Here is a 26,307-nt window from a genome sequence, read left to right as displayed (position 1 = left end):
TTAAGAAATTCTTTAAGCTGAGGGTAACAAGTTTCATGTTTTCAAGAGATAATTACGTAGTTTTTCTAATGGTTAAAAAAAAAAAGATTGTGGTAGGAAAAAAATCCACCAGTTATTTAATAAAGAGAAAGTTGTTTGTATTTTGGAAAGTCAGTGTAATTATTATGAAAATAAATAGGATTTAAGGTAGGAATAGCTGGGATCCCTGGGTGGCGCAGCGGTTTGGCGCCTGCCTTTGGCCCAGGGCGCGATCCTGGAGACCCGGGATCGAGTCCCACGTCGGGCTCCCGGTGCATGGAGCCTGCTTCTCCCTCTGCCTGTGTCTCTGCCTCTCTCTCCCCTCTCTCTCCCTCTCTGTGTGTGTGTGTGACTATCATAAATAAATAAAAATTAAAAAAAAAAAAAAGGTAGGAATAGCTTCTAAATGTGAGCAGTTAGACTGAATAAAATCAAAAAGTAAGACTAGGTTTGGTTATCATACTATATCTTCAGTATGAAGAAATGAAAATCAGCATAGTAAAGACTTAGAAATCCAGCAGTGCAGAAACCTATTTAATTTTGTATAACCTTGTGTTTCCTTCTGGTTCTGTGATCATAAGACATCTATTAATATCTTCTGGGACACTAGAAGCCTGCAGAACATAATTTGGAACACATTATATGTATATGTATTTAAACACCACTAATTCAGATACATGGGGTGAAAAAGTGTGAGTGATATGCCAAAATATTGTTTATAGAATCTTAGTAAGAACCATCACTAAAGAGTGAATCATAATTTAAAATAGTAACTGTTAGAACTTTAAAGGACCTGAGTATCATGATTTTAAAAACTATTATTTATCAGATGTTTTCACATATGTTCATCTAGTCTCTGGTTTATCTTATGCTCTTTTTTTTTTAATTTTAAGACGTGCAGTCAATTCTTACATCTATCATGATTTTTTTTTTAAGAGAGAGTGCACGTGAGCAGGATTAGGGGTGAATAGGGGAGAGGAGGATGGAAGGAGAGTGAGAATCTTAAGCAGGCCCCACTGTCAGCATGGAGCCTGATGCAGGGCTCCAACTCATGACCCTGAGATCATGACCTGAGCTGAAATCATGAATCAGAGGCATGGGGCACCTAGGTAGCTTAGTGGTGGAATATCTGCCCTTGGCTCAGGTCGTGATCCTGGGGTCCTATAATTGAGCTCTACTTGAGGCTCCCACAGGGAGCCTGCTTCTCCCTCTGCCTATGTCTCTGCTTCTCTCTGTGTGTCTCTCATGAATAAATAAATAAAAATTAAAAAAAAAAAAAGAATCAGAGGTTTAACGGACTGAGCCACCCAGGTGCCCATCTTTTCATGTCTTTTGAAGAGCAGATGTGATGAGGTCCACTTTATTTTACTTTTCTTTATGGATTGTGCTCTTAGTATGTATCTGAGAAATCTTTGCCTAATTAAAGGTCACTAGAATTTTCTCTTATGCTTTCTTGTAGAAGTTTTTTTTTTTTTTTTTTTAAGATTTTTGTTAACTTGAGAGAGAGAATACATGCATGCACTAGTGGGGGGAAGAGCAGAGGGACAAACAAACTCCCTGCTGAGCAAAAAGCCAGATAAGCCCCATGTGGGGCTCCATCCTAGGACCTAAGACCATGACCTGAGCTGAAGTCAGACACTCTACTGACAGCCACCCCGGTACCCCTAGAAGTTTTATAGTTTTAGGTTTCCAGATTTTTTTAAAAAGATTTTATTTATTTATTCATGAGAGAGACAGAGAGAAAAAGGTAAAGACACAGGCAGAGGGAGAAGCAGGCTCCATGCAGGGAGCCTGACGTGGGACTTGATCCTGGGACTTCAGGATCACGCCTTGGGCTGAAGGCAGGCGATAAACCGCTAAGCCACCTAGGGATCCCCTGTTTCCAGATTTTTTAAAAAATAACTATTTGAGAGAGAGAAAGAGCACTTGAGTGGGGGAAGGGGCAGAAGGAGAGAGAATCCTCCAGTTGATTCCCCACTGAGTGTGGAGCCCCATACAGGGCTCAATCCCAAGACCTCAAGATCATAACCTGAGCCAAAAGCAAGGGTCCGACACCTAACTGACTGAGCCACCCAGGTGGCCCTCCAGATTTTTTTTACAATTTTACATACAGTTTGATACTTTTGCTTTAGTGGGCTCATTATTTACATCTAGTTTTACAACTTCCTTGCTTTCCCACTTTTTATTTTAAAGGTTTTACTTATTTTTTGAGAGAGAGAAAGCAAGAGACGGAGCACAAGGGAGAGTGAGGGGAAGAAGCAGACTCCCAGCTAAGCAGGGAGTCCCATCTGGGACTCAGTCCCAGGACCCTGGGATCATGACTTGAGCTGAAGGCAGGTACTTAACTAAGCCACCCAGGTGCCACTTTTTCCCACTGTTTATTAAATCATAGTATTTTCATAGCACTACACTTAGTTGTTTGAAATAGTTGCATAGTATACTACCAAAGAACGTACGATGATTTATTTAGGTTTTCATCTTTTAATGGACAATTTCCAATTTTTTCCCCATTATAAATAATGCCTGAAGGTTTATTTTAAAATTCACCATAAACTTTATTTTTTTTCTTTTTTTTTAAATTTTTATTTATTTATTTATGATAGTCACAGAGAGAGAGAGGGGCAGAGACACAGGCAGAGGGAGAAGCAGGCCCCATGCACCGGGAGCCCGACGTGGGATTCATTCCCGGGTCTCCAGGATCACGCCCTGGGCCAAAGGCAGGCGCCAAACCGCTGCGCCACCCAGGGATCCCTCACCATAAACTTTAATTCCTGCAAATTTGTTAGAAGCTTTTATAATAGATGCATTTCATCTTTATAGATTTTGAAACACACTAAAAACTAAAAATTTTTGATATGTAGTTCTGACTTTTATTTATTTATTTTGTATATTTTTTTTTGGAGTTTGATTTGCTAACTTAGAGTATAACAACCAGTACTCATCCCGTCAAGTGCCCCCCTCAGTGCCCGTCAACAAGTCACCCCATCGGCCCGCCCACCTCCCCTTCCACCACCCCTTGTTCGTTTCCCAGAGTTAGGTGTCTCTCATGTTCTGTCACCCTCACTCCTTTCTCTCCCTTCCTCACTCCTTTCCCACTCCTTTTCTCTCCTTTCCCCTTTAATCCCTTTCACTATTTTTTATATTCCCCGTATGGATGAAACCATGTTTGTCCTTCTCCAATTGACTCCTTTCACTCAGCATAATACCCTCCAGTCCCATCCACATTGAAGCAAATGGTGGGTATTTGTCGTTTCTAATGGCTGAGTAATAATATTCCATTGCATACATAGACCACATCTTCTTTACCCATTCATCTGTCGAAGGACACCGAGGCTCCTTCCACAGTTTGCCTATTGTGGACATTTCTGCTATAAACATTGGGGTGCAGGTGTCCTGCCGTTTCACTGCATCTGTATCTTTGGGGTAAATCCCCAGCAGTGCAATTGCTGGGTCGTAGGGCAGGTCTATTTTTAACTCTTTGAAGACCCTCCACACAGTTTTCCAGAGTGGCTGTACCAGTTCACATTCCCAGCAACAGTGGAAGAGGGTTCCCCTTTCTCCACATCCACTCCACATTTGTTGTTTCCCGTCTTGTTAATTTTCACCATTCTTACTGGTGTGAGGTGGTATCTCATTGCGGTTTTAATTTGTATTTCCCTGATGGCAAGTGATGCGGAGCATTTATGCATGTGCTTGTTGGCCATGTGTATGTCTTTGGTGAAATTTCTGTTCATGTCTTCTGCTCATTTCATGATTGGATTGTTTCTTTGCTGTTGAGTTTATTAATAAGTTCTTTATAGATCTTGGATTGTTTCTTTGCTGTTGAGTTTATTAATAAGTTCTTTATAGATCTTGGATATTAGCCCATTATCTGGTATGTCATTTGCAGATATCTTCTCCCATTCTGTAGGTTGTCTTTTAGTTTTGTTGACTGTTTCTTTTGCTGTGCAGAAGTTTTTTATCCTGATTAAGTCCCAGTAGTTCATTTTTGCTTTTATTTCCCTTGCCTTCATAGATGTATCTTGCAAGAAGTTACTGTGGCCAAGTTCAAAAAGGGTGTTGCCTGGGTTCTCCTCTAGGATTTTGATGGATTTTGTCTGACATTTAGATCTTTCACCATTTTGAGTTTTTCTTTGTGTCTGGTGTAAGAGAATGGTCTAGTTTCCTTCTTTTGCACGTGGCTGTCCAATTTTCCCAGCACCATTTACTGAAGAGACTGTCCTTTTTCCAGGGAATATGCTTTCCTGCTTTGTCAAATATTAGTTGACCATAGAGTTGAGGGCCCATTTCTGGGTTCTCTATTCTGTTCCATTGATCTATGTGTCTGTTTTTGTGCCAGTACCACACTGTCTTGATGATCACAGCTTTGTAGTACAACCTGAAATCTGGCATTGTGATGTCCCCGGCTCTGGTTTTCTTTTTTCAATATTCCCCTGGCTATTCGGGGTCTTTTCTGATTCCACACAAATCTTAAGAGGGTTTGTTCCAACTCTCTGAAGGAAGCCATGGTATTTTGACACAGATTGCATTCGATGTGTAAATTGCCCTGGGCAGCATAGACATTTTCATAATACTAATTCTTCCAATCCATGAGCATGGTATATCTTTCCATCTCTTTGTGTCTTCCACAATTTCTTTCAGAAGTGTTCTGTAGTTTTTAGGGTATAGATCCTTTACCTCTTTGGTTAGGTTTATTCCTAGGTATTTTATGCTTTTGGGTGCAATTGTAAATGGGATTGATTCTTTAATTTGTCTTCCTTCAGTCTCATTGTTCTTAGTGTAGAAAAATGCCACTGATTTCTGGGCATTGATTTTATATCCTGAGTTCTTTTTTTTTTTTTTTTTTGGATTCTTTGTTTTTTTTGTTTTTTTTTTTTAATTTTTATTTATTTATGATAGTCACAGAGAGAGAAAGAGAGAGGCAGAGGCAGAAGCAGGCTCCATGCACCGGGAGCCCGATGTGGGATTCGATCCCGGGTCTCCAGGATCGCGTCCTGGGCCAAAGGCAGGCGCCAAACCACTGCGCCACCCAGGGATCCCTATATCCTGAGTTCTGTTCTTTGTTCTTGTTGTTGTTGTTCAAATACTTAGTAGAAACATTAGGGTGAAGTTTTATTTCTTTAATTATTTTTTTAAATATTTTTTTTATTTATTCATGATAGACACAGAGAGAGAGAGGCAGAGACAGAGGCAGAGGGAGTAGGCTCTATGTAGGGAGCCGGATGTGGGACTCGATCCTGGGACTCCGGGATTACACCCTGAGTTGAAGGCAGGCGCTCAAGTACTGACCCAGGCTTCCCTAGGGTGAAGTTTTAATATAAATAATTATTAATTTTAAAAAATTGTTAAATAACTTCCCATCTTCTACAGTACCCTGCTTCCCTCTTGGCTCAAACTGTTGCAAGTGCCGTGTTTAGAAAGCTCTGATTCTACTAGTGATTTCTCTTAATTCTTCAGTTTATTTGACTTATTTAACTTCTCTTCAACCACTTCTTTTTCAAGTCTCCATGAAAAATCTGTTCGTAATATTATAAAACCACCTAAACAGTTACTTAGATTTATAAAAGATCAATACCATTACATCCCTTTTGTTGATTTTGTTTTTTTGAAATTACATCGTATACATTTGGGGGGGTACTTCATGTTTCTTTTTTTTTTTTTTTTTGGTATTCTGTTAATGCTATTTAGTTTTTCCATGACAGATTCAAAAGCTTTGTGATAGAGTATCTTCATCTACTTTACTGGATGATCGAAGAAATGCTGTGCGTGCTCTCAAATCATTATCTAAGGTCAGTAACACTTTATCACTTATTAAGTTTGTTAAGTTGGATGTTAGTTACTTTAACAATATTTTTCTTTTATGCAGAAATACCGCTTGGAAGTGGGTATACAAGCTATGGACCATCTTATCCATGTTTTACAAACAGATCGGTAAGTCTCTTTTTAATGATGTTTCTCCCTAATTTTTCTTGCAATTTTAATTAATTTGTTTTAGAGTCACTCAATATTCTAGAAGTGATTAACTTATCAAGGTTATTAAGTTTTTATTTTCGGTTGCTTCAGTAAATACTTATTGGGGCACTAGGTGCAAACCCCTGTGCTAACTAAGCCTTAAGACAGACATAATCTCAGGGGTTGAGATCTTTCCATTATATAAGAATGGAATGAAGTGACTTCTCATTAACAATTGAAGATTTGGGGTGTGAATTGGGTAATTGGGTATTTTGAAATTCACTTAGGTGTACTGTGATATACTGTTCTATAATGTAATATACATATGGTATATGAGTTACCTAGAGTTGCATTTTGGAGAAATAAACTGGACTAATAGAGTGAAGTGTTAAATCTGAGCATGTCCTAAGGGAAAAGTCACTCAGTCTATTTTTATTTCTTCCAGTTTCTCTTTAAGAGATTTTTATCTGCATCTTTTTTTTTTTTAAAGCTGTATTTATTAATTTGAGAGAGAGAGTGCATGCACATGTGCACATGCAGGGGAGAAAGGCAAGAGGAGAGGAAGAGATAGTCTTAAGCAGACTCCATGCTGAATGCAGAGCCCAACCTGGGGCTTGATCTTACGATCCTGGAACCAGGAGTTGGACACTTAACCAACTGCACCGCCTTAGGCACCCTACGTCTTTGGTTTTAACAGCTATGTATAGATAGCTTTCAAAAATCCTACCTCTAGTTAAATATATATTACAACCTATGACTGTTCAACAGACATTACTACCATATCAAGATCTCTCACAGACATCTCAAATTCAGAATGTTCAAGAGTTAATTTATCTCTTGTTTTCCTGTTCCTAATTGCCTCCTTCCACCATCTTCTTCAACTGCCTTTTGACTCAAGTCCAACCTAGTTGTTAGCACCTTTCCATCTTGTTTGGTACCACCAAAGAAGAGACTATAGGATTTGTGCTGAACTCATACCTCCCCCTTAACCCATTATGCTCATCCAAACCAGGCTCAAGATCTCTCATGAGGTTCGTCGAGATTTCAGCTAGAATTACAATCATCTGAAGGCTTGATTGGGAAGATCTGATTCCAGGATAGCTCGCTGACTTTGCTGATGGCAGGAAGCTTCACAACCTCAGCATGTTGCTCTCCCTCTAAGGCTGTTTGAGCATCCTTATGATATGGTATCTGGTTTCTCCCAGAGTAAGCAATCCTAGAAAGAGAGCAAAGAGAAAGCCAAGACCTTTTAGGACTTAGTCTCACAAGTCACATACCATTAATTCTATCACATTCATTTTGTTAGAAGCAGGTTAATAAATACAGAGTACACTTAAAAGGAGGAGAATTAGGTTTCGTGTTTTAAAGGTTTCATCTTTCTCATCTTTTTGTCCCTCCATTCAGTCTGGGCATTATAAGGCTGATGTTATAAACCTTTTTTTTACTTTTTTATATATATATATATTTACTGGAGTTCAGTTTGCCAACATATACTATAACACCAAGTACTCATCCCGTCAAATGCCCCCCTCAGTGCCCGTCAACAAGTCACCCCATCGGCCCACTCACCTCCCCTTCCACCACCCCTTGTTCGTTTCCCAGAGTTAGGTGTCTCTCATGTTCTGTCACCCTCACTCCTTTCTCTCCCTTCCTCACTCCTTTCCCACTCCTTTTCTCTCCTTTCCCCTTTAATCCCTTTCACTATTTTTTATATTCCCCGTATGGATGAAACCATATGTTTGTCCTTCTCCAATTGACTTCCTTCACTCAGCATAATACCCTCCAGTCCCATCCACATTGAAGCAAATGGTGGGTATTCGTCATTTCTAATGGCTGAGTAATAATATTCCATTGCATACATAGACCACATCTTCTTTACCCATTCATCTGTCGAAGGACACCGAGGCTCCTTCCACAGTTTGCCTATTGTGGACATTTCTGCTATAAACATTGGGGTGCAGGTGTCCTGCCGTTTCACTGCATCTGTATCTTTGGGGTAAATCCCCAGCAGTGCAATTGCTGGGTCGTAGGGCAGGTCTATTTTTAACTCTTTGAAGACCCTCCACACAGTTTTCCAGAGTGGCTGTACCAGTTCACATTCCCAGCAACAGTGGAAGAGGGTTCCCCTTTCTCCACATCCACTCCACATTTGTTGTTTCCCGTCTTGTTAATTTTCACCATTCTTACTGGTGTGAGGTGGTATCTCATTGCGGTTTTAATTTGTATTTCCCTGATGGCAAGTGATGCGGAGCATTTATGCATGTGCTTGTTGGCCATGTGTATGTCTTTGGTGAAATTTCTGTTCATGTCTTCTGCTCATTTCATGATTGGATTGTTTCTTTGCTGTTGAGTTTATTAATAAGTTCTTTATAGATCTTGGATATTAGCCCATTATCTGGTATGTCATTTGCAGATATCTTCTCCCATTCTGTAGGTTGTCTTTTAGTTTTGTTGACTGTTTCTTTTGCTGTGCAGAAGTTTTTTATCCTGATTAAGTCCCAGTAGTTCATTTTTGCTTTTATTTCCCTTGCCTTCATAGATGTATCTTGCAAGAAGTTACTGTGGCCAAGTTCAAAAAGGGTGTTGCCTGGGTTCTCCTCTAGGATTTTGATGGATTTTGTCTGACATTTAGATCTTTCACCAATTTGAGTTTTTCTTTGTGTCTGGTGTAAGAGAATGGCCTAGTTTCCTTCTTTTGCACGTGGCTGTCCAATTTTCCCAGCACCATTTACTGAAGAGACTGTCCTTTTTCCAGGGAATATGCTTTCCTGCTTTGTCAAATATTAGTTGACCATAGAGTTGAGGGCCCATTTCTGGGTTCTCTATTCTGTTCCATTGATCTATGTGTCTGTTTTTGTGCCAGTACCACACTGTCTTGATGATCACAGCTTTGTAGTACAACCTGAAATCTGGCATTGTGATGTCCCCGGCTCTGGTTTTCTTTTTTCAATATTCCCCTGGCTATTCGGGGTCTTTTCTGATTCCACACAAATCTTAAGAGGGTTTGTTCCAACTCTCTGAAGGAAGCCATGGTATTTTGACACAGATTGCATTCGATGTGTAAATTGCCCTGGGCAGCATAGACATTTTCATAATACTAATTCTTCCAATCCATGAGCATGGTATATCTTTCCATCTCTTGTGTCTTCCACAATTTCTTTCAGAAGTGTTCTGTAGTTTTTAGGGTATAGATCCTTTACCTCTTTGGTTAGGTTTATTCCTAGGTATTTTATGCTTTTGGGTGCAATTGTAAATGGGATTGATTCTTTAATTTGTCTTCCTTCAGTCTCATTGTTCTTAGTGTAGAAAAATGCCACTGATTTCTGGGCATTGATTTTATATCCTGAGTTCTGTTCTTTGTTCTTGTTGTTGTTGTTCAAATACTTAGTAGAAACATTAGGGTGAAGTTTTATTTCTTTAATTATTTTTTTTAAATATTTTTTTTATTTATTCATGATAGACACAGAGAGAGAGAGGCAGAGGGAGTAGGCTCTATGTAGGGATCCGGATGTGGGACTTGATCCTGGGACTCCGGGATTACACCCTGAGTTGAAGGCAGGCGCTCAAGTACTGACCCAGGCTTCCCTAGGGTGAAGTTTTAATATAAATAATTATTAATTTTAAAAAATTGTTAAATAACTTCCCATCTTCTACAGTACCCTGCTTCCCTCTTGGCTCAAACTGTTGCAAGTGCCGTGTTTAGAAAGCTCTGATTCTACTAGTGATTTCTCTTAATTCTTCAGTTTATTTGACTTACCTCTTAAATCTCAGGTCGATATCATAGGTGTTCAGGATGGTTTGAAAGTTTTCTAGGTAAGTTGGTGGGGCTGGTGAACTGAGGACCCTACTCCTCCACCAGCTTGCCCTGACTTCCCTTTTTTTTAACTTAATGCCTTTTATCAGCTCAGTGAAATGTGAGGTCTAACTTTATTTTTTTTTTTTTTAAGGTTTCATTTATTTATTCATGAGAAACGCAGATAGGCAGAGGCATAGGCAGAGGGAGAAGCAGGCTCCCTCCAGGGAGCTTTATGCAGGACTCAGTCCAAAAACCCTGGGATCATGACCTGAGCCAAAGGCAGATGCTCAATCACTGAGCCACCTAGGTGCCCCATGTCTTTAAACCAAGCAAAGCAGATAAGCTTTTTAAAGGTGTTAGTATTGCTTGTTTAACCTCAGAGCCTCTTTTTTCAGTTATATTTCTCTAATACCCAGCTGTTTGTTCATACAAGTTAGGAACTTTCCTCTTTTCAGACAGTACAACCCACATTGACTATGTTTTCAAAGCCAAATAATTCTAATACATTTGAATAAATGCATTGGATGTGTTAGGACTGCTTTATTAACATCGTATTGATTAACTGTGGTAAGCAGAATAATAGCTTCCCAAGGATGTTCACATCTCAATTACCACAAACTGTGAATCTTACCTTGGAGGGCAAAAGGGACTTTGCAGGTGTGATTAAGGACTTTGAGATGGAGAGATTATCCTGGGTTATTCTGGTGGGTACAGTGTAATCCCAAAGTTTCTTAGAAGTGGAACAGGAATACAAAAGAGGAGGTCAGAATGAGGTGATATGAGAAGATCTCCACCTGTCATTGCTGGCTTTGAAGATGGAGGAAGGGGACCGCTAGAGAACTGCAAAAGGCACAGAAACAGATTTTCCCCTAGATCCTATAGAAAAGAAGGCAGCTCTGCTGAGACCTTTATTCTTGTCCAGGGAGACTCATTTCAGACTTCTGGCTTGCAGTACTTTAAGATAATGTATTTGTATTGTTTGAGCCATTAAGTTTATGGTAATTTGTTATAGCATCAATTGAAAACAATTATAGTAAACTAAAGTTTCTTATCTGCTTTAAATAATATTCCAAGTTAGAGAAAATGGATCTTAAGATGAAAAAAACTTATGTAATTAACGATTATATATACATATAATTTATATTTTTTTCTTTTTTATTCCATGTATACATTTGGTCATTGGGTCTTAGAAAGTTAGCAATGAAATGACTAACATCTCAGTATGGAAAATAGAATACTCCCTGTAATGTAAGGTGACCTTTATTGTCGTTTTAAGTGCACAGCTAAAAAATGTGTAGATATTAGATATTCTTGATATAGAGGTAAAGAAATTGATTTTTAAAACATTCACTGCACATTTACTAAGTGTCAGGCACCATGCTTAGAAGTAAGGTGTACCATTAACTGGGGAATGTGCAAACTCATAATTGTATCATGTTAAGGGCTACTTGGTGTTTTATTGTGCCTCTTGGACAACAAAGCTGAGCTTCTATGAGTTGCATTCCCTTCTTGTGTTTCATTCCCTTTCTTGTGCTAAATTAAATTACCTTTCAATTTGCCTGATACTTTATTGCTGTTTCCAAAGTGTTCTGAGTTCTTTTCTTTTTTAACTTCCTGGAATGCAAAGGTCTGTGCTCCACACCCATCTCTTTCCAAGTCTCATCTTCATTACTGTGTTTTTGTTTGTTTGTTTTGTTATTGTTTTAAGTAACCTGGGGCTCTAACTCCTGACCCTGGAGACCAAGAGTTGTATGCTCTATGGACTGGGCCAGCCTGGCACCCCTCTTCATTACTGTTTTACACTTCTCCTGGCTTTTCCAACTAACACTCTTAGAATTCTTCCACTGAATCCTCTTCATCCTTGGCTGCATCATATAGAGTATGTTCCCTTTCTTGACATAGTTTGAAACACTCCCTCTGTCCATGAGTCTGCTTCTCTTATACTGGGGAGAGACTGTTCATTCTCATAAATCCTACACTCAGAGCCTGAAAGTTGCCTAATTTCTTAGTTTCTGAACCATGACACCTAGATGGTAATTTTAAAAATTGAGATATAGGGCAGCCTGGGTGGCTCAGCGGTTTGGCGCCGCCTTCAGCCCAGGGTGTGGTCCTCAAGACCTGGGATCAAGTATCGGGCTTCCTGCATCGAGGCTGCTTCTCCCTCTGCCTGTGTCTCTGCCTCTCTCTCTCTGTGTCTCTCATGAATAAATAAATAAAATATTTAAAAATAATAATAACTAAAATAAATTGAGATATAATTTGTATACCATAAAGTTCATGCTTTAAAAGTATACATTTCAGTGGATTTAGTAATTCTCAGAGTTGTGAAACCATCACAACCGTCTAAATCCAGAACATTTTCTTTTTTTTCTTTTTTTTTTCCTAAGATTTTATTTTTAAGCAATCTCTACACTCTACATGGGGCTTGAACTCAACAACCCCAGTATCAAGAGTTGTTTGCTCCCCCAACATAGCTAGCCAGGTGCCCCAAAATCCAGAACATTTTCATCACATCAAAAGAAATCCTGTATCCATTAGCCATCATTCCCTATACCCTCCTCCGTCCAATGCCTGGTAACCCCTAATCTACTTTCTGTGTCTATAGATTTTTAGGCCTGTATTTCTTTCTTTTCTTTTCTTTCTTTTCTTTTCTTTTCTTTTCTTTTCTTTTTTTCTTTCTTTTCTTTCTTTCTTTCTTTCTTTCTTTCTTTCTTTCTTTCTTTCTTTCTTTCTTTCTTTCTTTCTTTTAGGTTTTATTTATTTATTCATGAGAGAGAGAGAGAGAGTCAGAGACATAGGCAGAGGGAGAAAGAGAGAAAGAGGCTCCCCATAAGGAGCCCAATATGAGACTTGATCCTGGACTCCGGGATCATGCCCAGAGCTAAAGGCAGACGCTCAACCTCTGAGCACCCCAGCCATCCCTTAGTGGTTTCTTTGAGATAGGAGGGGCAGAGGGAGAGAGAGAAGAGAAGGAATCTTAAGCAAGCTCTACACCCAGGATAAGCCCAACTTGGGGCTTGATCTCCCTGATTTCATGACCTGAGCCGAAATCAGGAGTTGGTCACTTAACCACTTGAACCACCCAGGTATCCCTGTGCCTGTAGGTTTGACCATTTGGGACGTTGTGTACACACGGAATCATGTAATATGTGGCTTTTGTGTCTGGCTTCTTTCACTTGGCACATTATTTCAAGGTTCATCCATGTTGTAACATGTATTAGTATTTTATCCGTTTTTATGGCTCAATAGTCCATTGTAGTGATGTACCTCATTTTGTTTACCCATCTGTCAGTTGATGAACACTGGAGCTATTTTCATTTATTGGCTATTATGAACAGTGCTGCTATGAATTTTCATGTACTAGTTTTTTTTTTTTTTTTACTTTTTTTAATTTTTTTTATTTATTTATGATAGTCACAGAGAGAGAGAGAGAGGCAGAGACACAGGCAGAGGGAGAAGCAGGCTCCATGCACCGGGAGCCCGATGTGGGATTCGATCCCGGGTCTCCAGGATCGCGCCCTGGGCCAAAGGCAGTCGCCAAACCGCTGCGCCACCCAGGGATCCCCATGTACTAGTTTTTATGTGAATGTGTGTTTTATATATAAGAATGCAACTGTCAGGTCATGCAGTAACTCCATGTTTAACTTTTTTTTTTTTTTTTAAGATTTTTAAAATTTAGGGATCCCTGGGTGGCTTAGTGGTTTAGTGCCTGCCTTTGGCCCAGGAAGTGATCCCGGGGTCCAGATCAAGTCCTGCATCAGGCTCCCTGCATGAAGCCTGCTTCTTCCTTTGTGTCTCTGCCTCTCTGTCTGAATAAATAAATAAAATCTTAAAAAAAAAAGATTTTTAAAATTTATTTATGAGAGACACAGACAGGCAGAGACATAGGCAGAGGGAGAAGCAGGTTCCCTCAATCTCAGGACTCAATCTCAGGACCCCAGGATCACCTGAGCCAAAGGCAGATGCTCAAGTACTGAGCCACCAAGGCATCCCTCTATGTTTGACTTTTTGAGGAATTGCCAAACTTCCATAGGGTTGCATCATTTATGTTCCCACCAGCAGTGTTTTGAAGGCCCAGTTTCTCCTCACCAACATTTGTTATTGTCTTTTTTTTTTCCTTCAACAGCCACCTAATGACTGCAACTTGGTGTCTCATTTGGTTTTGATTTGTGTTTACATAATGACTAATTATTTTGAGCGCCTCTTCATGTGTTTTTTGACCATTTGTATCCTTTTTTTTTGGAGAAATGTATGTTCAATCCTTTGCCTGTTTTTTTCTTTTTCATATTTTTTATTTACTCATTTGAGAGAGCGAGTAAGGCATGAGCAGAGGGGAAATCAGAGGGAGAGGGAGAAGTAGGCTCATCCCTGAACTGGGAACCCGACACAGGGCTCAGTTCCAGGACCCGGGATGATGACCTGAGCAGAAGGAAGATACTTAATTGACTGAACCACCCAGGTGCCCCTTTGCTTATTTCTAATTGGGGTACCTGTCTTTTTATTTTTCCTGATCTTAGGTGGAAAGAGTTCAGATTTTCACCATTGCATCTAATGTTCTGGGATTTTCATAGATTCTCTTTACCATTTTGAGGAAATTTCTTTCTATTCCTAGATCCTTAATATTCTCTTAAAAGTTGCTTCTCAAAATTTCTCAAAAACAAAATAAATAATAATTTTTATAAGTAGTAATTTTTACAGGTGCCTGGGTGGCCCAGTCAGTTAAGCATCTGCCTTCTGCTCAGGCCATGATCCCTGGGATCGAGCCCCATGGTGGCCTCCCTCCTCAGCAGAGTCTGCTTCCCCCTTTCTCCCTGCTTGTGTGTGCACTTGTGCGCTCTCTCTCTCTGTCAAATAAATAAAATCTTTTTAAATATTGATTTTAAGACCTACTTTATTTGAGATTTGCATCTTCTGATTGTGACCCACTTTGTCTATCATCTTTCATTTATCACTCCTAATCATTTCTTCGTATTCACTGAATCTTTGTGACCTGTGTCTCGCTCCTGCTCTCTACTCTAAATGCCATCATCATCCATCATGCTTTCAAAATTTGTTTCAACAACTACAGTCTCATATTCCTTGGTTTTATAAATAGTATTATATTTACCATAAGCTTTTGTTTTGATTGTGTGTTTGTTTGTTTTTACAAAATAAAGTGTAGGGCAGGGAAACAAGTTCTAGTAGTCCAACTAGGGATAACACTGTTAAATATAAATATCACAAAACACATATATAAACATAAACACATACCCATAAAATTACTTGGATTATACTAATTTTGTTGATTTTAAAGTTGAATTTACCTTACAAGTTTATTTATAAGTTGTTTTTAAAATACATATATAGACCACACAGGAATGTATATGTATTTTTGGCTAAATGGAATCATTCTGTACGTTAAATTTTATATTTAATTTTTTTCTACTGGCATTATATGAAGGGTGTTTTAATAATCATGTCATTAAACATTCTTTAAAATACTGTATTTCTGCTGCTATATACAGTATACTGTATTGCTGCTATACTTTTTTTTTCTATTACACATTTAGGTTACCTCTAATCTTCCACTACTATAAATAACCTTTAAATATTCTTTAAGTTTGCACTCTGATATTTTCTTAGCATAGATTTTAGATTAATGTGTTATACAGTCTTGCTAAATAACTATCTAAAAATGGTCATAAAGTTTACACTCTAACTTTAGCAGTTTATAAGTGTAATAATTTCTTTTTTATAGTTCGGATTCTGAAATAATAGGTTATGCCTTGGATACACTATACAATATAATATCTAATGATGAAGAAGAAGAAGTAGGTAAGTTTGTTATGTTTTTTTTTCTTTTATTGTGTTTTTCTGTACTTAAAATAGTGTATGCTATATGTCCTGGGATTGTACTAATTTTGCAGGTTTTAAAGGTTTTATTTTATAAGTTTATTTATAAGGGTTTTTTCTTTTTTAACCAATAAAGGAGAGACACAGGCTTAGTCCTAGAAAAGTATTTAAAATGATTGCTTTGAATGTTATTTGGAGATGGACTCAAGAGTCTTTTTTATAAAATATCTTCTTTCTTTCAAGAGTCAGATGCTTACGGAGTACCTAGGTAGCTCAGTTGGTTAAGCATCCAACTCTTGTTCTCAGCTCAGGTCTTGATCTCAGGGGTCAGGAGTTCAAGATCTGCATGAAAAAAAAAAGGCACTTAACCAACTGAACCACACAGGCATACCTTTTTTATAATGTGTGTGTGTGTGTGTGTGTGTATGAATGTATATAAAGATAGATTTTTTATTTATTTTATTTGAGAGAGAGTGCGCGATAAGAGTACGAGCATTCAGAGGGCAGAGAGAGAGGGAGAAGCAGACTCCTACTGAGCAAGGAGCCCCAATATGGAGCTCGATTCCAGGACTCTGACATCATGACCTGAGCCAAAGGCATTTTCTTAACCAACTGAGCCACCCAGGCACCCCTGTAAAATATTTTGCCCACTTTTTGTGTTTGGTTTTAGTTAGACAGGATGAATATTAGTAATTTTGGATTGAATAAATCATTTTTGGCTATTAAAAAACAAACTTTTATGTTACTATCTGGTGAGCAATATGAAATTAGAGGGATTTTCCCTCATAAATACTTAAACTTTTAACATAGGACTTTTGTTAATTTATAAAGAGCAACAACTTATTAAATTAGAAAGTTTTTTTATATTAGTCTGGTGTGAAATAATACTAATCAGTTCAAAATTCACACACTTTGGTACATCTTTCTTTTCCTATTTTTGTTTCAAATTATTTACATTTTAAAAATAAACTAGTCTGTCATTTTACTTTATTGTCAGTATGCAAAATACTTAACTAGAAGTCTACATACATTTCTTTCTATATATTGTAAAAGCATGTTCATTGAGTAACATTTGACAGGGCTGTTGAAGAATGAATTCTTCACATCAGATTGGCTGTTGAAGGGGCATAATGGGTGTTTCATTATTCTAGACAACCAGAAAGGTGGGCATATTTGTGTATTTCAGAAGTCTAATTTAGATTATAGTTATAAGACCTCTTAATTCTAAGTAGGCAAATTATAAAGTAATGTAGATAATTATAAGTTTATACATATTTTATTATGATAAAAAAAGCAGAAATAACTTCACTGAATATCAGTAATAGGAACATTTGAAACTGGGTCATGTCAAATGGTCACAATTTTTTGGACTTAAATATCTTAAATTTTTATTTTTCTGTGATATCTAATTTACAACTTCATAAATTTCTCAGGGGTGAAAAAACTTTTTTCTTTTTTTTTTTAAGATTTTATTTATTTGAGAGAGAGAGCATGAGTGGGGAGGATGGGTGGAGGGAGAGGGAGAAGCAGACTTCCCGCTAAACAGGAAGCCCAACATGGGGCTCGATCCCAGAGACCTGAGCAGAATGCAGACACTTAACTGAGCCGCTCAGGCACCCTGAAAAAATCTTCAGTAAACATGATTTGATACCCATGGAATAAGAAGCTGTCAGTCACAGGATGATATTTGAATGCAATATACACAAGAACACACTTTGAAGAAAAAGATACTTATCTTCCTAGTTATTTCTTAGATGAGAAAATTAGGTGCAACACACCTGTTAGAACACATTACAATAAAAGACATTTTCTTTCTTTCTTTTTTTTTTTTTTTAGTTTCAGATTAGAATTTAGCTCTTTTTCTAGTTTGTAGCAGATAATTTTTGTGTTTTAAAAAGTTGTGTAGGGATCCCTGGGTGGCGCAGCGGTTTGGCGCCTGCCTTTGGCCCAGGGCGCGATCCTGGAGACCCGGGATCGAATCCCACATCGGGCTCCCGGTGCATGGAGCCTGCTTCTCCCTCTGCCTGTGTCTTTGCCTGTCTTTCTCTCTCTGTATGTCTATCATTAATAAATAAATAAACAAACAAACAAACAAACAAATAAATAAACTTGTGTAGTAGCAGTATTTTTAATTAGGTGGTTTTTCCTCATTATAAATTTATAACTTAATCATATTTAGAGTCCAACTTTTTGTTTGTCTCTGTGTTTGGGCTTTTTATTTTTAATTCAGCATCCAAAAATGATTATTTGGACAAAACAAGATAAACAGTTCTTTGGGAAAAAAGCGGTAGAATCACTTTTTCTGGGGAAGATTAAAATAGGAACTTAAACTTTGTTCTGAAAATGTGCTTATCCTGAAAGTTCCAACTTAAAAAAAATCTAGATATTGAGAAATATGCCCTTCCATTCCATTATTGATACTTTTTCTCTACTATTTCATCAATTCTTTGCTGACATAATGAACTCCCTTTTACAGTTCTTCACCTTGAGGATATTTACAGTCCTTTATTTAATAATAAATCTGTCTCACAATCCTGAATATATAGTATATACTATATTTCTTTCAGGCTGTATCAGATATTTGAATAAAATGATTGACTCTCTTCTTCAAGAGATTTTATTGCTTATTTGACATTTTTAAGCTCTTATTTATTTTATTGTGAATATTCAACATAGAAACTGTTTTCTTCATTGTCCACTTTTTATTTATTTTTGTCTACCTTTTCAGATGATGTGGAAGGTAAAAGATTGCATTTACATATGCTTGATGCTTTTAGGCATAATTACTGGTAATATAAAAGGACACTGTCAAGTGATTATTTCTTCTGGTTGGTAAAAAAATGTTGAGATTTGTTTCACTATATAAGAATTCTCTAATTAAAGGGAAATGTTTGATAATCTGATATTGCTATTAATTTTTTCTGTAGCTACTAAATTTATTTATTGTCTAGAACACAGAAAATAGTACATCTTTAAACAACAGTAAAGCCTTTTCTCTGGCAGGATAGCTTATTCAAATTACTTGTTTGTATACTTCTTGGAGAAAATTTTTGAGAATTTTTATTTAAAAATAAAAATATTTGAGTATGTATACATACATATGTATATATATAAATTTTACATGTATTCAACAAGAACTGGAAAGGTATTCCAGGTTAGAGAACACTTATATATTGATATTGTCCCTTTAAAATAATGTATGCACAGTGTTTGGTTAGTGACATTTTTTATATTAACTCATAGAACTCACCAGTATTGTTTTTCCTTTTTCTGGTGGTCTGTTTCAAGTTCCATTTATATTTAATATTAATATTTCTTTTCCTCATAATTAAAGTAATGACATTTTATTTTATTTTGTTTTGCCATTTTTCCTGAGAACCTTAACTTTTTAAAAATGAGGAAGGGAATATCCTTATCTAAATAAAATAGGTTTAAAATAGTATATAACAAAGTTAACTGTGCTTAACAAAAAACTAACTTATTAAAGTGTTATTATAACATGTATAGCCTTATATATAGCTATATAAAGTATATAGCCTTACCTTTGTGACATTTGTTTTTTGTTTTGTTTTTTGAAGATATTTATTTATTTTATTTATTAGAGAGAGCAAGAAGGAGAAAGTGTGAGCCAGAATGAGTGGAGGAGGTGTAAAGGGAGAAGCAGACTCCCGCCACGCAGGGAGCCAGATGTGGGAGTTGATCCTGGGACTCCAGGATCATGACCTAAGCCAAAGGCAGATGCTTAACTGATTGAGCCACCCAGGAGCCCTCTTTGAGACGTTAGACCCCTTGTTTGAAAGCAGAAAATACCAAAGTTTTATGCCTTTACTCTTGTGAAATTAAACTGATTTCCTTACTAGATAATAGAGATTAGTCGTAGTTGTTTCCATTGTTGTTTCATCATTTTTGGACAGAGCTTTAAAATCTACAGTGCTTTCATGTCCATTATCTTATTTGAGCATCAAAGCAGCCGGTGAGGTAGGTGGTATTTTTCTCTTTTCTAAAGGTGAGAAAAATTAATTAAAGATGAAAAAATAGAAGCCCAGAGATCATGTAATTTATATAATATCATCTAGTAAGTAGGATAACAGTAAATTTTTTTTAAGATTTATTTATTTATTTTAGAGAAAGAGAACATGAGCAGGAGGGTCAAGGGAGAGGGAGACAGAATCTCAAGCTGACTCTGTGCTGAGTGCAGAGCCTGACTTGGGGCTTGATCTCAGGACCCTGAGGTCACAACCTGAGCTGAAACCCAGGAGTTGAATGCTTAACCAATGGTGCCACCCAGTGCTCCAGCAGTTTATTATGCTTTTTTTTTTAAGTATCCCATAGATTTGTTTTCTTTTTGTTTTGTTTCAAATTTTTATTTAAATTCTAGTTTGTTAAATAGATTTCTGATTTAATAAATAGTGACCATTTTTCTGACTAGTTATCTTTAGTAAATCTTATAATTTACATAACTAGTTTATGGAAGATTTAGACAAACATTAAAAATACAATGTGCTTGTTTAATTGAGCACAGTGTCAAAGATTACTTGATACTCCTTCACCATGAGTTAGGACTACTTTTACTAGAATATCTCTTTCTATAAAGCTCTACTAGAATATCTCTTTCTATATCTCTTTCTGTAATATGGTTATGAACTTGATATGGAGTAGAATTCCAAAACAGGGTCAAGAAATGTTTTTTTTTGTTTTTCCTCCTTTTTTTTTTCCTTTGAGAAAGAGAAAGAGAGCATGTGAAAGTACATTTTTCAAGTGGAGAAGTGGAAGGAGAGGCAAAGGGGAAGAGAGAATCTTAAGTAGGCTCCAGGCCCAGCACAGAGCCCTACTGAGAGTATTACCTGAGGCAAAATCAAGAGTTGATCTCTTAACCGACTGAGACCGAGCCACGCAGGCATTCCCCCCAGAAATGTTTTAAAATATTATTTATATTTCTGGAGAAATTAAAACTGTAAATAAACATTTGAAGAATAAAAATATATATACATATTTTGTTTAAAGCCAGTCATATAAATAGGACTAAAATATTTCCAGAGGTATACAATAAGGACTTGTAAGAAAGCAATCTTTAATTTGATAGAACTATCTTAGATTTATGTTCACTATAGTAACAAAGTACCATTTAGTTGGAACAGTACCATTTAGATTCTTGGAACAGGATTATATTTTACTAGTTCAGTTCAAAACATTGATCTTAATTATATACTGTTAAGCCGCAGTATTTTAAGGAGTTTAACTACAGAAAAAAAAATCAAATGTGTTAACTCTTATTCTTGCCAAGTTTTTAGCTTGTGCTCAATGCAGATATTGAATTAAACAGTTTCTTGGGTTAAACTTGCATTTCGTAAGGTGTAGCATAAAAGTCTCAGAGTCCTCTGTATTAAAAGGGCCCATAGTTAAATAAACTTTACATACTGTATTCCTCTCTGAAGCATCACAAAATTTACATTAGTTAAGTGCTGAGAATTCTGCAGTAAAGAAACCTATTCAACTTTGTTTAATCCAAATACATTTGTGCAAAGGCAGTTGTTTTCATCAAATACTTGATAACATGCCACACTGTCCTGCATTTTGAAAAATACTAACCAAGGCTTAAACCCCTAGCTTAGTTATTTGCATTTATCCACATAAAAACTTTTCAGCATTTTAAAAAACATTTCATAGGAAGAATTCATTAAGTCCATATGTTTTTTTCCCTTCCATTTTAGATTAGTTTTAATAATATTCTCCCAAATTCAATGATTTTTATTTTGAGCTTTTCTCTAGAGATCAACAATCTTTTGGCCATAGGGCATTGTCTGTCTTATAAGCAAGGTTGTGTGACCCACTTAATATTTGAGATAATTTAAATAAGTTGCCAGTATTACAAATTGGGAGCTTTCTTTTTTTTATATAAATTCATTTTTTATTGGTGTTCAATTTGCCAACATATAGAATAACACCCAGTGCTCATCCGTCAAGTGCCCCCCTCAGTGCCTGTCACCCAATCACCCCAATCCCCCGCCCACCTCCCCTTCCACTACCCCTCGTTTCCCAGAGTTAGGAGTCTCTCATGTTCTGTCTCCCTTTCTGATATTTCCCACTCATTTTTTCTCCTTTCCCTTTTATTCCCTTTCACTATTTTTTATATTCCCCAAATGAATGAGACCATATAATGTTTGTCCTTCTCCAATTGACTTATTTCACTCAGCATAATACCCTCCAGTTCCATCCACATCGAAGCAAATGGTGGGTATTTGTCGTTTCTTTTTTTTTTTTTTTGTATTTGTCGTTTCTAATGGCTGAGTAATATTCCATTGTATACATAAACCACATCTTTTTTTTCTTTTTTTTTCTTTTTTTTTTTTCACATCTTCTTTATCCATTCATCTTCCGATGGACACCGAGGCTCCTTCCTAGTTTGACTATTGTGGACATTGCTGCCGTAAACATCGGGGTGCAGGTGTCCCAGCGTTTCATTGCATCTGTATCTTTGGGGTAAATCAAATTGGGAGCTTTCACATGAGATTTTGGGAGGGGGGGGTTGTGTGTTTTTTTTGTTGTTGTTTTTTAAGATTTTATTCATTTATTTGACAGCACAAGCAGGGGATGGGGCAGGCAGAGACAGAGAGAAGTAGGGGAAAATGCAGGGCTGATTCCCAGAGCCCTGGGATCATGGCTTGAGCCGAAGGCAGATGCTTAACCAAATGAGCTACCTAAGCACCTCTCACATGAGATTTTGGATTTTTAGATTTCTATTTTTTAAAATTCTGAAAACTGATGCCAGCTGGGCCTGCATTCCCTCTTGGCAGTCAATTGCTGCTTCCCATAGGCAGGGCATATACTCTCCAGCCTTCCTGTTGTCTTACAGCAGCCTGCTTCACTCACATATATTACTGTCTTCCCCTGTAGTTGAGTTTTTATTCTCCACCATATACACAACAGCTTTTTTTTTTTTTTTAAGATTTTATTTTATTTATTTATTAGAGAGAATGTAGGTGAGAGTGCAAGGGGGGTGGGCAGGGAGGGGAAAGAGAGAGGCAGAGAATTCTAAGCCCAAGGCTGGGCTCTATCCCACAACCCAAAATCGGGACCTGAGCCAAAACCAAGAGTTGGATGCCTACCTGACTGAGCCACCCAAGTGCCCCGTAACAGCATTCTTGAAGTATAATTGAAATATAATGATTGCACATAAGTTATAATATGATGAGTTTTGACATATGTATAAACCCATGAAACTGTCATCACCACCACCAAAATAATGAACATATCCAGAAATTCCCTTGTGCTTGTTTGTAATCAATCCCTCTTCATAGGCCTCATTTAGTCACATATCTGCTTTTATTGCTGTGGATTACTTGGCATTTTTCTAGAATTTTTTATAAATGAGATCATACAGTATATACTTTCTTCTCTGTTTTTTGGGTTTTTTTTTTGTCTGACTTCTTTCCTATAACATAATTATTTTTATTTTCATCCATGTTTATATCAATAGTTAAATTTTTAAAAATTGTTGAGGGACACCTGGGTGGCCCAGCGGTTGAGCATTTGGCTCAGGGCATGATCCCGGAGTTCCAAGATCGAGTCCCACATCAGGCTTCCTGCATGGAGCCTGCTTCTCCCTCTGCCTGTGTCTCTGCCTCTCTCTCTCTCTTTCTCTCTCTCTCTCTCTCTCTGCGTCTTTCATAAATAAATAAAATCTTTTAAAAATAAATAAAAAAATAAATAATTGTTGAGTATGATTCTGTTGTATGAATATAAAACAGTTTGTTAGTTCATTCCCCTGTTGTTGGTCATTTGGGGTTGTTTCTGGTTTTTAGCTATGACATGTAAAGCTTTTGTGAACATTCACATACAAGTCTTTGTGTGGACATATGTTTTCATTTCTCTTCAGTAAATACCTAGGAGTAGAATGGCTAAGTGATGTAATAGGTTTATTTTAGCTTTATAAGAAATTGCCAAACTTTTTTCAAAGTAGCTGTACCATTTTATATTCCCACTGAAATGTGCATAAGAGTATATGAGAGTTCCAGGTCCTCCACATCCTCTCCAATACCTGGTATTGTGAGTCTTTTATAATTTTAGCCATTCAGGGCACCTGGGTGGCTCAGTCGGTTAAGCATCTGCCTTAGGCTCAGATCATGATCTCCAGGTCCTGGGATCTAGCCCCACATCAGGTTCCCTGCTCAGCAAGGAGCCTGCTTCTCCCTCTTCCACTCCCCCCTGCTTGTGTTTCTCTCTCTCTCTTTCTCTCTCTCTCCCTCCCTCCCTCCCTCCCTCCCTCTCTGTCAAATGAATGGATGGAATCTTTGAAAAAAAAATTTTTTTAGCCATTCTAATAGGTGTGAAATAATATCTCATGGTAGTTTTAATTTGTAATTTTGTAATGAATAATAATATTGAAAACTTACGTGATTTTTTATTTTTTATTATTTTTTTTTGTCATCCATGTAACTTTTCTTTGGTCAAGTGTTTATTCAAATTTTTTGTTTGTTTTTACTGGGGTTTTTTTTTGTCTCATACTTGAGTTGTAAGAATTCCTTATATATTCTGTTTGTTTTTTTTAAGTGTTGAAGCCTCTTTTTTTTTTTAAGATTTATTTATTTATTCATGATAGAGAGAGAGAGAGAGGCAGAGACACAGGCAGAGGAAGAAGCAGGCCCCACTCTGGGAGCCCGACGTGGGACTCGATCCCGGGACTCCAGGATCGCGCCCTGTGCCAAAGGCAGACGCTAAACCTCTGAGCCACCCAGGGATCCCCTCCTTATATATTCTAGATACAAATTCTTTGCAATGTTTATTTCACAAATACTTTCTTCTAGTCTGATTTTCTGAACACTGTATTTTGAAAAGCAGAAGTTTTAATTTATTGATTTTTTTAATTTTACAATTTAGACTTTTCTATTTATGAACTCTTTGCTAAACATAAAGTGAATAAGATTTTCTCCTATGTTTTCTTTTAAAAGTTTTGTAGTTTTAACTCCTGTGTTTAGGTCTGTGGTTTCTAGTTTTACACTTGGGTTTGAGCTAGTAAGTCTGTTTCTGGACTTTCTATTTTATTGGTCTGTGTGTCTTTTTTGCCAATAGGATACTGTCTCACTTACTTTAATTTCATAATAAATCTTGAAATTATGAAGTATAAGTCCTCTAGCTTCGTTCCTTTCCAAAGTTCTGTTCGCTCTTTTAGGTTCTTTGCATTCCCTTATCTTAGAATCACTTTGTCAATTTCTACCAAAAAAGGCTGACTGAGATTTTGATTCAGATGCTGTTGAATCTGTCGATTGATTTGGAGGAAACTGACATCTTAACACTATTGCACCTTCTAATGCAGGAACACAGTAATATGTTTATTTAGGTCTTCCTTTGATTTCTTTCAGTACCATTTTGGAGCTTTCAAAGCATAATTCTTATACATCTCTTGTCAAATTTATCCCTAAATCTGTAACAGTTTTTGGTGCTGTTTTAAGTGGTACTATTTTTAAGTTTCGGTTTCTAATTTTTCATTGCCAGTATATAGAAATGCAGTTAATTTTGTGTATTAACCTTATATCCCATAATTATGCTAGCCTCACTTGTTAGTTCTAATAGCTTTTTTATAGATTTCATAGGATTTTTACATAAATATATCACTTGTAAATATAGTTTTATTTCTTCCTTTCCAATCTGTTATGCCTTTTATTTCTTTTTTCTACCTTATGCCACTCCTGTACAGTGTTGACTAGAAGTGGTAAAAGTGGATATTCTTGCCTCTTTACTGCTCTCAAGTGGAAAGAATTCAGTCTTTCACCATTAAGTATGATGTTAGCTGGAAGTATTATACGGATGCTCTTTATCATACTGTTCTGTAACTTTAAGTATCATTTATATGGTTAGCACTCTCATATGTATGTCCAACCCAAACTTCTCTAATGACACCTAGGGTTAGCTTTATCCAACTGCTTACTTGGTATCTTTACTCAAATTTTTATAATGTGTCACATACTTGACGTGTCCAAAATGAAACTTCTCTTTGTAATCAGCTTGTTCTTCACAGTGTTTTTCGTCTCAGTAAATGGTAAATTTCATAAAAAAAAATTATTACCACTAAGATCTAAGACATTCTCACTGCTTTCCTTGATTATTGCTTTTTGTCTCTATTGATTATTGTCTTTCTCTTCCCCTGGTTCCCCTGACATTCTGTTCTCAGCACAGCTGCCAGAGTAATCCTTTCAAAATTGAAGTATTTTTTAAGTAATGTAGTTTGAAGGCCTGAAAACGTTTAATTCCTTTACTGACACGAGATAAGAGAAATATTTCCTGGAGTTTCTGAAGGCTAAACCCAGCATATTTGGGTACTTAGTATTGAAAAACACTTCTACTTTTGCTCTCGTCTTTTTTCTACAAATAATTAGATGTAATCATCACTATCACTGTTGGATTGTTTTTGCTTTTCCTATCATCTTCTGGGTTTTTTTCCATTTCTAAAGTATATTAATATTAAAATCTCACATTAGAAGAGAACTGTTTGAGGGGTCTTGACTGCCAGCTCCACTGTTTTATAGTCACTGCCTGGAGCAATATGTGGAAAAGAGTTAGTTGTGTCTGGCATGGGTGAGGGAATGGGAGTAGTATATTTGCTATCTCTAAATTGCGTATATAACATAGGCAGATTTTAAATGATTATTTACTTTGGTAATTATTGCTTCAGTTTTTAGTGGTCCTTTATATTTTTTTGACATTGAAACAAT

General features: G+C 36.9%; 1 protein-coding gene across 2 annotated transcripts in view; it reads left to right on the top strand.

The window, feature by feature from the left end:
- USO1 (USO1 vesicle transport factor) overlaps positions 1 to 26,307 on the top strand; it is a 90,708-nt gene that overhangs the window by 18,339 nt on the left and 46,062 nt on the right. For both annotated transcript variants that reach the window (XM_055313107.1, XM_055313108.1), the window contains exons 2-4: positions 5,721 to 5,807; positions 5,885 to 5,949; positions 15,504 to 15,580. In XM_055313107.1, coding sequence (XP_055169082.1) covers positions 5,721 to 5,807; positions 5,885 to 5,949; positions 15,504 to 15,580 — 229 coding nt within the window. The remainder of the gene's footprint in view (positions 1 to 5,720; positions 5,808 to 5,884; positions 5,950 to 15,503; positions 15,581 to 26,307) is intronic.

The sequence above is a fragment of the Nyctereutes procyonoides genome, unplaced genomic scaffold, assembly GCF_905146905.1.
Source record: "Nyctereutes procyonoides isolate TBG_1078 unplaced genomic scaffold, NYPRO_anot_genome, whole genome shotgun sequence".
NCBI lineage: Eukaryota > Metazoa > Chordata > Mammalia > Carnivora > Canidae > Nyctereutes > Nyctereutes procyonoides.
Note: the sequence above shows the minus strand (reverse complement) of the source record. Positions and strands in the feature narration are given on the sequence as shown.